Source organism: Sarcophilus harrisii, chromosome 1 (genome assembly GCF_902635505.1).
Source record: "Sarcophilus harrisii chromosome 1, mSarHar1.11, whole genome shotgun sequence".
NCBI lineage: Eukaryota > Metazoa > Chordata > Mammalia > Dasyuromorphia > Dasyuridae > Sarcophilus > Sarcophilus harrisii.
The window spans coordinates 643,845,031-643,857,470 of record NC_045426.1 but is presented as its reverse complement, the minus strand read 5'-3'; the positions used below and the strand labels follow the sequence as shown (position 1 = coordinate 643,857,470).

Below are 12,440 nucleotides of genomic sequence, written 5' to 3'. Positions count from 1 at the left end.
TTCTGACTATTGCATAGCCAACCACAATCTCTATCTTGAATTCCAGGCCCATATCAAATGTTTACTGGATGTTTTGGATGTTCCCTCAGTATCTCAAACTCATTCCTGATCTACCTCCCCCCCCCCAACCCCAACTCTCTACACCTCTAAACTTCCTTATTCGGCAGAGAAGAATTCTGCCATTCTTCTCATGATCTCCCCTCCCCCAAAGTTGTCTTTAATTATACTCTGCCATTTCTGATCAGACTTTCCTATACATACCTTTCTCTCTACCAATACTATCACCCCACCTAATTCAGGGCTCTCATTACCTCTTGTCTGGACTATTATAATAATCTAATTAAACCTCCTTGCTTCTAGCCTCTCCCTTTTCAAATTCATTTTTGATAATATTACCAAAATATTCTTCCTAGGTAACCAGTCTGACCACATTATTCTTCTAATTTTTTTTTCTTCTGTGGCTCCCTATTGCCTCCAGGATGTAATACAAACCCTGTCTGTGTGAAGTTTTCTGCAGTCTGGCTGGCTCTTACTTCAAAAACCTTTAAAGCTTTTCTTCACATTATTTCCCCTTTACATTCACTACATTCCAATCAACCCTGATTACACCTAGTCCTTAAACTTGATATTCCACTCTTCCTCTGTGCATTCATACAAGCCCTTCCCTATTCCTGGAATGTACTACCTCTTCATCTCTATCTCTCAAAGTTCTTCTCTTCCCTTAAAGTCCCATTCAATGAAGACTTCCTTGATGTAAATTGTAAATGTACCTTATATTAGATTTCCCTTGTGTACATGTATCTATCTTCTGCACTTCAATTAAAAGTAAACCACTTGAGGACAATGAAAGAAAGGTCAAATATTGACTTTGGAAGTCAATCAAATTTTTTGGGGGGGGAATAATTTTTTTTTTAAGGAATAAGCATGTTTGTAAGCCTTAAGGAGGAGCCAGTGGTTTGGAAAAGCTAGAGATGGGAAAGAGAGAAGGAATGATTGCTGAAATAAGCTGTTGGAGAAGATCTAAGAGAATGAATTAGAGGGCACAATTAGTGGGGTTGACAATGACAAGGAGAGGAGCTATCTTTGGAGGTAAGGAGGAGCAGGGAGGTAAAGACTGGGAATAAGAGAGGATGTTCAACAGATGGCCTTGATTTTCTCTATTGAGAAATGAGATAAAGGTACCACATTATGGACTACAGGAGAAAAGATGAGAGGGGTTGAAACAGTCCTATAAGGAATGTGATAAAATCACTCTAGGAGGAATAAAAGGATTTCTGTGTGGCAATTTTGCCCAACTGAGATTAGATCACATGAATTTGTACTTTAGTCCTTCCTGATACTGGCCCATTCAATAAACCACTCCTATCATCAACTATTCCCCCATTAGTAATAATTATTACGGAAACTACAATGGAATGGCAGTACCTTTCCAATTCTCTACTTCCCGGTGCTGTAACATTCGAGTGTCCAGACACTGGGCAGGTAGAAAAGAAAAAAGACCAGAAGCTGCATTCATAAGTAGGATGCAATTTTTAGAAGCAAGAATTAACCCTGATGATCCCTGTCTTAGACAGATAACATCTAGAATGCTGTGAGAAACAAAGAAACAGAGAAACAAAGCTCATGACCACAGTATTGATGTAGATAAGGATGATGTTTAAAGATCTAAGGCAAGATCAAAGGTGTCCCCATAGTGGGCTGGAATGGTACAAAGATGTAGGTCATAAAACTTGTGGAGGCTGATGAGCTTCCAGGAAGCCAGGGTGTTTAAAGAGACATCCTCAAAATGGGCATAAAGACTCAATGGATTTATGTTATCTTGGAGGAAGGTTTCAGGGATCTGCCCTTGGCCCTATTCTGTCCAACATTTAATCAATGACTTAATGTTATGATTCTCAAATTTGCCAAAGTAAATAAAGCTGGGAGGGAAAGAAGTGTCAGAACTCTAAAAGGCAGGCCAGATCTGATAAGGAAATGAACTTTTGAAATATTTCAAAGGCCTATGATATAATCATAGTGTGGGTTAGAGAATTCTTGTTCAGAAATGGATTAGAATAGGGGCAGCTAGGTGGCTCAGTGGATAGAGCACCAGCCCTGAAGTCAGGAGGACCCGAGTTCAAATCTGACCTCAGACACTTAATGCTTCCTAGCTGTGTGACTCTGGGCAAGTCACTTAACCCCAAATGCTTCAGGGGGAAAAAAAAGAATAGAATTATTTAGTGAATCAACTACAAAGTATATTTAATGAATCAACTACAAAGTATAGACAAGGAAATAGTTCCTGAGAAGATAATTTGGGTGTCTTAGTGGACGGCAGTCTCTGTGTGATGTTCATGGCCATAGGAAAGGCTCAGTGCTACTTGACCAGCCCCAACCCCTGTGAAGGCTTCTCCCCGGTGTCCACCCAGAGATGGGGACCCAAGGGTGCTGCTGTGGAGCCTCTAGCTGTTCCTCTGGGCTCTGCCCCGACAGCGCTTCCCTCTGACTCTCACCAGTCAACTCACATGAATGAACACAACAGCTCAACTCTGCTTTCACCCAAGCCTTCCACCTCCCTGATAGTTGCCCATGTCATCACGGTACCCACGACCAGCTCTTCCCCCTGGTGATGATCATTAATGTAGAGGGAATTTCTTCTACAATGGGATGGCAGCATCAGTCTGGTCCCCTAACACTAGAGGAGCAGGGAAGGAAAAAGATCTAAGACTGCATTCGTAATCAGGCTGCATGAAGACAAGCGAGAGTTAGTCCTGCTGACCAGCAGACAACGTCCAGGATGCTGCATCCAGATGTGGATGCCACAATTTAGGAGAGGCAGATCAGTCCAGAGGAGGATGACTAGGATGATGGACGGCCTGAAGGCCAGCCCACTTCCTGAGAATCAGCTGAAGGAAATGGGGATGTTTGGTCTGGAGAAGATCAGTCTTCAAGGATGGAAGAAGAGGGAATAAGGCAGACTTGGTCTTAGTCCCAGAAGGCAGAATTCAAGGTAAAGGGTGGAAAATGCAGAGATTTAGTGTCAAGAGCAGAAAGTCTCCAACAATGAGAGCTGTGTCTGAGTGGAATCAACTGCTTTGGAAGATAGAGGGTCATCTCTCACTGGAGGTCTTCAAGCAGAAGCTGGAGGACCATGTGTTAGAGACAGGTGGGGCCCACGGCTTAGGATTAAATCCTCTCTGGAGCTCCTTCTATAAGCAGAAGGAGAAGTGGACAGGGGAAGCTATGGTGGACCCCAATGGGATAAGGAGCTGAGAAAAGGACACGAGGCAGGCCTGGTCTAGGGAAAGGGACACATCCATAGAGTGGGAGAATAGAGAGAAGGCTGGGAGGGATGGAAGGGAGAACTGACCTGTCCAGAGCAAGGCTGCAGATACCCTCCCATCGGCCCCGGAGTTCAGCCAGCAGCAGGTCAAGGGGGGCAGCATCATCTGGGAACAGAGCCCCTTCTCGGAGTGCTCTGCCCCCCCGCAGCGTGGCCTCAAACACTGGCCGCTTACCCCGAAGCTCTCGCTGGAATTCCTGCAGGGGAGGCAGCCTTGGTATTACCAGCCCTTTCTCTCTCTTCTTCTCCCCCTTCTCCCACCCCAGTCCTTTAAATCTTTTCATCCAGGTCCCTCTTCCCCCCTGCCAGTTGTGAACCCTCTCTCATGGAAGTTCCTTGAAGGAACACAAAGTCACTGAAGACAAGAAGCCAAGCTCCTGGGGAAGTAGGAAGTTGAGAGATGGCTGAGGGACTCTGTGCCTTCTTCCTAGCCCAGGTTGGCTGCCCATGACAGCATCTGGGCCTGAGCACTAACAGGAGGAGCTACCTGGCCCTCTCTTTCCTGAGTCAAACTGGATGACTAATGGTTATGAATGGTTAAGATTGTGACAGGGATATTTCCATGATAATAAGTACATTAAAAATACTTTTTCATTCATTCCATTCATCCATCCATTTAGAATTCAGGAAGATAGGAGCTCCAAATTCTCAAAAGGATATAGCCAAGGCAGCTAGAAACCTGGAAACAACCTCTTAGCATCTCATTTTTCCCACCAGACTGTGAACTCCCTGAGGGAAGGGAATGAGCTTCTGCTTCCTGTCTTGCTCACAGAACATCTAATACCAAGGTTGCAAAGTTTGGAAGTGGGGAGAACTGGAAAGAAAGTGTGATTGATAGATTGGCCCCACTGAACCATGGCACAAACCCAGAACAAATCCTTAAAATTTGTGGTTTGTGTTCTGGCTTTTGTTTCTGTTCCCCCTGTGGGGGAGGAGCTGCAATTAATGTGCCTTAAACACTTGCTTTGTCTGAAACTTGGTTTGTGATTCACTATGAGCACCAGTGAAAGCAGTGATGTGGATGTTCATGGGGCTGTTGATGGAGACATTTTCAAAGATGAGAATGTGGCATTCAGAGGAATGATGCTGCCGACAAACATAAAGATTATTTTAATCACAAAGATCAAGGTGACAGTCCTGAAGGTGATGAAGGTGACCAGAGTGACAGAAATATTATGACAGTCATGGAGATGATGGTTAGTGTAAGATGGTCATGGTGCGGGTGACAGGCAGGATGAGACAATGTGACAGTCATGAAGATGGTAGTGACAAGGATGATGCGAACATTCCAGAGAGGCTGGTGATGAGTCATGAATAATGAGGATGACTGTGACAAAGATGATGGGAACAATCACAAGAGATGATGACAAGGATAATTATGTACCCTGGATATTTTTTCTAGATCTGTGATTTCATCCATGTAGGGAACTTAGGGAGAGTAAGCTCCCTCAACCAATGAATAGATGCAATTATTATGTGTTTTCCTGGGCTACTTAAAAGATTGAGTAACTTGCCCAGGTTCACACAGAGAATATGTGGAAGGATTTGAATCCAGGTCTTCCTAATGCCAAGGCTAGTTTTCTATTTCCCACAAAATACTCTTAAGTTCACATTAAAGAGATGTTGGTTAAATAAAACTGATCTGGACTGAAATGAATGGAGACAATGGTGATGACATTTATTGTGATCTGATGTTGGAATAGGGGCAAGCCCAAGGGATGTCCTGTCCCAATCACAGAGAGGGGTCTGGAAAAGCATGTGGTAGCCAAGGGTAGCCACACAGGAGGAAGCAGCACAGGTATGCACTCAGACAGAGGAATGATTAAAAAGGCTAACTTCTTAGCAGCCACAGGGACAGCCTCCTTCCACAATGCTTCCACCTGGAGAGAAAGTAGCAATAGGGACCTGTCCTCCATTCTCTTTTCCGCATGCAGATCTCTGGTACAGTCTGAGATGGGGTATTCAGCAGCATGAAGATGGGAAGAAGTAGGAGGGAAGGGAGGAAAGAAAGAAAAAAGGGAGGGAGGGAGGGAGGGAGGAAGGAAGAAAAGAAAGTAAGCAGGAAGGAAGGAAAGCAGGGAGAAAGGAAGAAAGGAAAGAAGGAAGGAGGGAGGGAAAGAAGGAAGGAAGGAGGGAGGGAAGGAAGGAGGGAAGGAAGAAGGGAAGGAAGGAGGGAAGGAAGGAAGGAAGGAGGGAGGGAAGGAAGGAGGGAAGGAAGGAGGGAGGGAAGGAGGGAGAGAGGGAAGGAAGGAGGGAAGGAAGGAAGGAAGGAGGGAGGGAAGGAAGGAGGGAAGGAAGGAAGGAGGGAAGGAAGGAGGGAAGGAGGGAGGGAAGGAAGGAAGGAGGGAAGGAAGGAGGGAAGGAAGGAGGGAGGGAAGGAGGAGGGAAGGAGGGAAGGAAGGAGGGAGGGAAGGAGGGAGAGAATGAGGGAGGGAAGGAGGGAGGAAGGAGGGAGAGAATGAGGGAGAGAAGGAGGGAGGGAAGGAGGGAGAGAAGGAAGGAAGGAAAGAAGAAAAGGAGGAAGAAAGGAAGGAAGGAGGGAGGTAAGGAATGAAGGAAGGAAGGGAAGGAGGAAGGGAGAGAGGAAGGAGGGAAGGAAAGAACTCAAGAGGGAAGGAAAGAAGGAAATTAGAGAGGGAAGGGAGGAAGGAAGGAAAGAAAGCAAGAGGGAAGAAAGAAGGAAAAGAAGGAAGGAAGAAAGGAAAGAAGAAAAGAGGGAAGGAAGGAAGGAAAGAAAGAAAAAAGAAGGGAGGAAGAAAAGAGGGAAGAATGAAGGAAGGAAGGAAGGGAGTGAGGGAGGAAGGAAGAGGGAAGGAAGAAAGGAAGTGATGGAAGGAGAAAGGAAGAAAAGTAAGCAAGAAAGAAGGAAGGAAAGCAAGAAAAGAAGGAAGGAAGGAGGGAGGGAAGGAATGAAGGAAGGAAGGGAAGGAAGAAGGGAGAGAGGAAGGAGGGAAAGAAAAGAACTCAAGAGGGAAGGAAAGAAGGAAGTAAGAGAGGGAAGGGAGGAAGGGAGAATAGAAAGCAAGAGAGAAGAAAGAAGGAAAAGAAGGAAGGAAGGAAAGAAGGAAGGAAGGAAAGAAAGAAGGAAAGAGGGAAGGAAGGAAGGAAAGAAAGAAAAAAGAAGGGGGGAAGAAAGGAGGGAAGGAGGGAAGAATGAAGGAAGGGAGGGGGGAGGAAGGGAGAGAGGAAGGAGAGAAGGAAAGAAAGCAAGAGGTAAGGAAAGAAGGAAGGAAGGGAGGTAAGGAAGGAAGGAAAGAAAGCAAGAGAAGAAAGCAGGGAAGTAAGGAAGTGAGGGAGGAAGGAAGGAAGAAAAGTAAAAGAAGGAAGGAAAAAAGAAAGGAAGGAAGGAGGGAGGGAAGGAAGGAAGAAGGAAGGAAGGAAAGCAAGAGGGAAGGAAAGGAAGGAAGGGAGGGAAGGAAGGAAGGAAAGAAAGAAAGAGGGAAGAAAGAAGGAAAGGAAGGAAAGAAAGAAGGAAGGAAGGAGGAAGTGTAAGAGTAGGTGGTGGTACCTTGAGCCTAACTCCTGACATGGAACTCAGGGCAAAGATGGTCAGAGCTCCTTTACAACCATCTAGCTCATCCCTCCAAGCCTGGGAAGAAACGGACTTGGGGGCAGACCCGAGTGTCCATAAAGGTAGGAGATTTGGGGTTCAGTGGCAGGAGGAGGTGCGGGGTCCCATGCTGATGGGGATGAAGGGAGCTCCAAGCCCTGGTTTCTCTCCTACCTTGTGTTGACTAAGCTGTTCCTTGATCTCCTCCTGACTCAGGGCCATGTCTCCAGGCAGCATCAGTGAGGGCTCCACCTCATCTAGCCAGTCAAGGAGCAGTTGCCGGGACTCTGTAAACTGGGGCATGAAGTTGGGTCCAGGAAAAGAAATAGGGGGCAGGGAATGGGAGAAAAGTCAAAGTTTAGAGAAGGAGAAAAGCAAAAAGGAAAAGGGAAAGAGGAAGGGGCCAGGAGTCAGGAGGGCTGCTCCTTCCTCCCTGGGCCCTCACTCCATCCCCTTCCCTGCACACTTCCCCCTTCAGCCCCCCAGTCCTGCCCCCAAAGTGGCACCTGCTTGGCCCTTCTCCGAGCCTCCTCCAGAGCTGAGCCACGGTCCCCTATTCTCTGGATGGCCCGGCCCAGCCGCTCCTGGGTACTCAGCACCAGGCTCTGGATGAGAGCACAATCTTGCTCTGGGCTAAAGCCCCTCAGCCTTCCGGCCACCACCTCCAAGGCGCCCAGCTTCTCCCCTTGCACTGCCACCTCCTGGGCCAGCACCTAGGAGAACCGGGGGTCATTTGGGGCCCTTCCCAGATAGGACTGGGAAGGAGAAGGACTAGATAAGCCAGGGCCCAGGCTGGGCCCGCCTGTCCCACCTCCCCGACCGTTACCGCCCACAGACCTTGTGTTCCTGCAGCTGGGCCAGGACCGTGTCCAGAACAAGGCTGGGGGGCGGCAGGGAACCAAGGTGCTCCTCCACGCGTGTGCCCCAGCGCAGGAGGGCCTGCAGTCGCTGGTGGAATTCCGTGGTGAGCGCCAGGCCTTCGGAGAGCCACACCTGCAGGGATGAGCCCCCTGTTCTACCTGCCCGATCCCCACCATGCCCTCCCTCACCCAGCTATCCCTTTACCCCATTCCTCACTGACCTTGCGCTCTTGGGCCCGGGCTGCCACACGCTCCCAAGTCTGCTCCAGCAGCCGGAGGCTGTGCTCGGTGCCCACGGGTCGAGGTGGAGGCCTGGGCCCAGACGATGGTGGGGGGGGGAGCAGCCTCCCTAGGCGCTGTCTCAGGCCCTCATACTCGGGCTGCTTCTGTTCCAGCTCCCGGCACAGCTCCTGGGATGTGTGATGGTGCAAGGAAAGGTTGTTGGGGGGAGCTTGGGGGGAGTGTGAGGATGGATAGCCATGGTCAGGGGATAAGAAGCAGGGGGATATAGGGTTAAATCACTATAAGTCCCTTCTCTCTGAGCTCCAGTTTCCTCATCTGTGTAAAGTCCTTGGATAAATTCATCCAAGAAATGATCTCCAAGCTTAACCAATTCAGGAAGTAGTTTGTGAGCATCCTGATGAGATGTTCTCTGCTTAATTACTACTATGGGTCAGTGGGTTACAATCTGTCCTTCCGAAGGGGGGAGGGTAGACATCCATACCACCTTTGGTCTATTGAAGTCAATCTTGAAGTCACTCCTTCTATTGACTTTTCCCTGTTTTCAACCAACTAGGGGAAGCTCAAAGTTAGCTTAAAGATGGGTGGCTAATGGGATGAAGGATCCCAAACCATGGGCCAGCAGGCTTTCTGATTGGCTAAGAATGACCTTGGAATTACACAAAGTTTGTGGGCCCATGTGGATAAACTCCTCAATGGTCTTAAAGGTGCTCTCAACCACCTAATCACCTGCCCATGTGCCAGGCCCGATGCTGAGGACACAGAGACAAAAAACTAATAATCCTTGCCCTCAGGAAGCTTACATTCTATCAGACTTTAGCAAACAGACCCCTGAAGTCGGGAGTGGGCAGACACAAGAGGGGAAAAGGGAAATACTACTATCACTCCACCAACTAATAATTATAACAGACATTTGTGTAATGCTGAAAGTTTTCAAAATGCTTTACACACAGTATTGGTTCATGCCAAGCCCAGGAGGCAAATGCTTTTTGGCCTTTTTTTGGCAAGTATATTGTCCCCATTTTACAGCTGGAGAAACTGATGCTCAGAGAGGATGCCCCAGGGAACCCCACTAATAAGGGAGGAGGCATCTGAATCAGCCACCCATTTAGAGTGACAGAGATGAAGAGAGGAGGTAATTAGGGATTAGGTGTGTCAGGTCTCTGAGTCCAAAAACCAAGCAAGCTCCAAATCTGGAAGGTTGAGAGAAGGATAAAAAGTAAGAGCTCTGGGGCCAAAGACAATGGTCCTCTGGCTCTGCTCCAAGGAGCACCTAGAAAATGGCCTGGTTCTGGAGGCCGGAGGCCCGGGGAAGGTAGGGAAAGGAGAGTCCATTTTTAGGCCAGGTGGCCCCCCAGTCCTACCAGGTGCCGAGCCAGTCTCTCTTGGGGTGGGTCTGGGGGCCCCCAGGAAGGTTTGATGAGAACAAGTCCCAAGTCCACCTGCTCCAGCCACTGAAGCAGTTCTGCCATCCCCAGCTCAACATCCTGCAACTGGAGGAGAGAGAAGAGTCAGGCAGGGAGGGACTTGGGAAAGCCTGTACCCACTGCCCCTTTTCCCCTGGTCACTTGGATTGAGTCTCTGAGAACAGAAGGAAGACCAGGATTATGAGGTTCACAAGGGAAGGGGAAGAGAGGCCAGTGGGAAAGTCTAGGGAGGGGATCAGGGTGGTGGCTGGGAGCAGAGGGGAAGGGGCTGAGACTGAGCCAGGGGAGAAGTCTAGGAGGCAGAACTGTAGGATATCCAGGCTAGAAGGACCGAGACTTGTTTGGTTTTACCCCTCCAGAGTGGAAAGGGGACTTGTTCAAAAGGGCAGAGCCAGGCCAGGGTCTGCCCGTCATCCACCCTGCCTCGGGCCCCAGGGGCTGTGGATTTGGGGGAAGCAAGGGGCATAATAGACTGACCTGGGCCCGGCTATTCTCCAGCTGCAGCTGCCGGCTCTGACTCTCTCCTTGAACCGCCTCCCATCGCTGGTCCAGAGTCTGAAGTGCGGCCCGGAGTCCTGCCTCAGCCTCCCCGAGCCCTGCCTGCAGCAGCCCTTGAGCTGCCTCGCTCACCGACTGCACGGTCTGTGCCCTGGACAGCACATCATTCTGCAGCACCTATGGGGAGGCACCGGATGGCCGGGGGTCCCAGGCTAGGCCAGCCCAAAGGGACGCCCCCTCGCCCCTCTCTCTCTCCGGGGCCGGATCCTCCTCGACATGGGAGCTGTGCTCAGTTCCGGCTCCCAGGGGCTCCTACCTGGAGCTTGGCCAGCTCGATCTCACAGCTGGGCAGGTCCAGGCTGACCACCGCTGGTGCTCCCTGAAGCTGCTCGGCTGTGTGGCCCAGCCACTGTACCAGTTCCTCCAGCTGTGGCTGCAGCTGGCCCAGGCCCAGGAGTGCGGCTTCCAGTTGTTGCTGTGAGAAAGAAGGCAAGGAAGGAAAAACGCGGGGCTCCTTCCTGGCACTAGGTCCTGCCCCATCCCTCCCTTGCCCCCAGGCGCCCCCGGTCTCCCCAAAGCTAAGAGCGCAGTCAGAACCTCCGGGTCCTCCCTGGGTATCTGGCCACACGTGGCCCTTTGCTTTCTGACCTGCTGTCTCTTGTGGACAAAGTGGGCACAGAATGTGGAAGGTCTCACCCGTTCCATGGGCCCTGACCCAGCACTGCCCAGGCTTCCGGGCTCTTCCCCTCTGGGTCAGGACCCGTCTCCCCTCCCTCTCCTCTCCTGTTGTTGCCTTCTGGACTCCAGCCCGGCTCGGCCCTCAGGCTGAAATGACCCCACTCTCCCCTGATAGACCGCACCCCGTGGCTCCCGGCCACTGCTCTTTGGCTTTAAGCTGTAACGGGCAATCCCAGCCTCTCTCCCCAGCCTCTGCGTCCCGTGACTGATCCACTTCTTGCCGTCCCTCTGTGCCCCTTTTTCTCTCTTCTCTAATTTCTCCTCTTCCTTCACTGACACTAACCATTCTATACTAGGAAGCACAAAGCTCCTGTACCAGGCTTGTGGGGAGTAAGACCTTAGTGAGAGCTGCACGTGGGCACATCCATGCAGTTTAAAGACTCCAGAGGGAGTTGAAGCATCGGGACATAGGGACAGAGAGCAGCCCAGGTGCGCAGGTGTGGGGAGGGGGCAGCCAAAGGACAAAGATGTGGGGCCTGCGAAGGGATTCTGAGTGGCTGTTACCTGCCGACTGCCGGTTTCTTGCTCTAAGTGGTCCCAGCGTAGCCGGAAGTCCCCCAGAAGAGGGGGAGGACTGGGGTCTTCTGGGCCCCCTGGGGCAGGACGGTGTCTCAGACTTTCCACCTCCACTCTGCTCTGGTAGAGTTCTCTCTTGAAATCCTGGAGGAGAGAGATCAGAACTCTAACCTCAGCTGTTTTATACTTTGCCTCAAATCTGACCAACTCGCGTGGTCCATCCCACCCTCCACCACCAGCCCCTGTGGGGATGCAGGGCTTCCTTTCAGCTCCTTCTCTCAGCCCAGCACTAAGAGCCTCTGATAAACCCTCAGGGACAGCTCCTGCCTCTCAGCCCCTTCCCTCCTCCACCTTTAGCTCTTCCAGCTGCTGTTTTGCCAACTCCAAGGTGCCCCCCACACGGAAGTCTTGACCCAGCCGTAACTCAGCTCCTTCCAGCCAGGCCAGGAGCCTCTGAAGAAGGGAAAAGAAAGCCTGAAAACGTTTTTCTTGGACTAGGGAGGGGGCAGAAGGACTGCATGGGCCCTTTTTGGAGCCCTCCCTCCCGCCTCCCAGGAACCCCAAGGAAGTCTCATTCCGACCTGGGGTGGGAAGGCAATGAAAGGCCAGTCATAGGGAACTGCAGGGCAATGCAAAGTTTGGGGGGCATTGAGGAGGAGGGCGGGGGAGGGGCCTCGCCTGCATGGCCTCCTGGTAACTGAGGGCATCCTGGAGCTGCTCCTCGAGGTGCCGATGACGTTCAGTCCACACCCGACTTAGGCTGTGCCAGGAAGCATAGAGCTGGGGGCAGAGGAAGGAAAAGGAGATGCTCTAAGGACCCCCGGGCATGGCAGGTGCCAGAACACCAGACTCTCCCCCTGAGGAGGGAAAGAGCAGATGCCAGTGTCTGGGGAGGCGGGGAGGAAGGCTGGTGTTCACAACCGGGTCCCTCCCCCTGAAGACCACTGGCTTAGCCCGGCCTAGAGAAGTCTTGTTGTCCTGAGTAGGCTTTAGAGCAGCCAACCTGCCTCAACAGGCCCACGGGGTGAGGTCCCAGGGCTCCTGGAGCTGAGGGTGGGCAGAGCCCGGTGCACCAAGCCGACCCCACCCAAGAGCAGCTATAAAACTTTCCATGATGTTGGTTTTATGTTCTCATGTTTACTGGGTTATCTGGATTAGAGACTGAATAAACAGAAAACCCATAGGTGCTTTGGGGGAGAGAGCAAGAGAAGGCTTAAGGGCAACACCCCCCAAAATCCCAAATATTAGAATTGAAAGGGACTTTCAGAACTTTGGGGCTACTTCATAAC

The 12,440-nt window shown here is 50.7% G+C and overlaps 1 protein-coding gene across 4 annotated transcripts in view; it reads right to left on the bottom strand.

The window, feature by feature from the left end:
• Positions 1-12,440, bottom strand: part of LOC111719160 (microtubule-actin cross-linking factor 1, isoforms 1/2/3/5-like) — a 103,053-nt gene that overhangs the window by 33,650 nt on the left and 56,963 nt on the right. For all 4 annotated transcript variants that reach the window (XM_031947407.1, XM_031947409.1, XM_031947408.1 and 1 more), the window contains exons 17-27: positions 11,830-11,931; positions 11,503-11,604; positions 11,140-11,295; positions 10,214-10,372; positions 9,877-10,074; positions 9,337-9,465; positions 7,954-8,142; positions 7,710-7,865; positions 7,379-7,585; positions 7,047-7,166; positions 3,350-3,519 (exon numbers count right to left, since the gene is read on the bottom strand). In XM_031947407.1, coding sequence (XP_031803267.1) covers positions 3,350-3,519; positions 7,047-7,166; positions 7,379-7,585; positions 7,710-7,865; positions 7,954-8,142; positions 9,337-9,465; positions 9,877-10,074; positions 10,214-10,372; positions 11,140-11,295; positions 11,503-11,604; positions 11,830-11,931 — 1,688 coding nt within the window. The remainder of the gene's footprint in view (positions 1-3,349; positions 3,520-7,046; positions 7,167-7,378; positions 7,586-7,709; positions 7,866-7,953; positions 8,143-9,336; positions 9,466-9,876; positions 10,075-10,213; positions 10,373-11,139; positions 11,296-11,502; positions 11,605-11,829; positions 11,932-12,440) is intronic.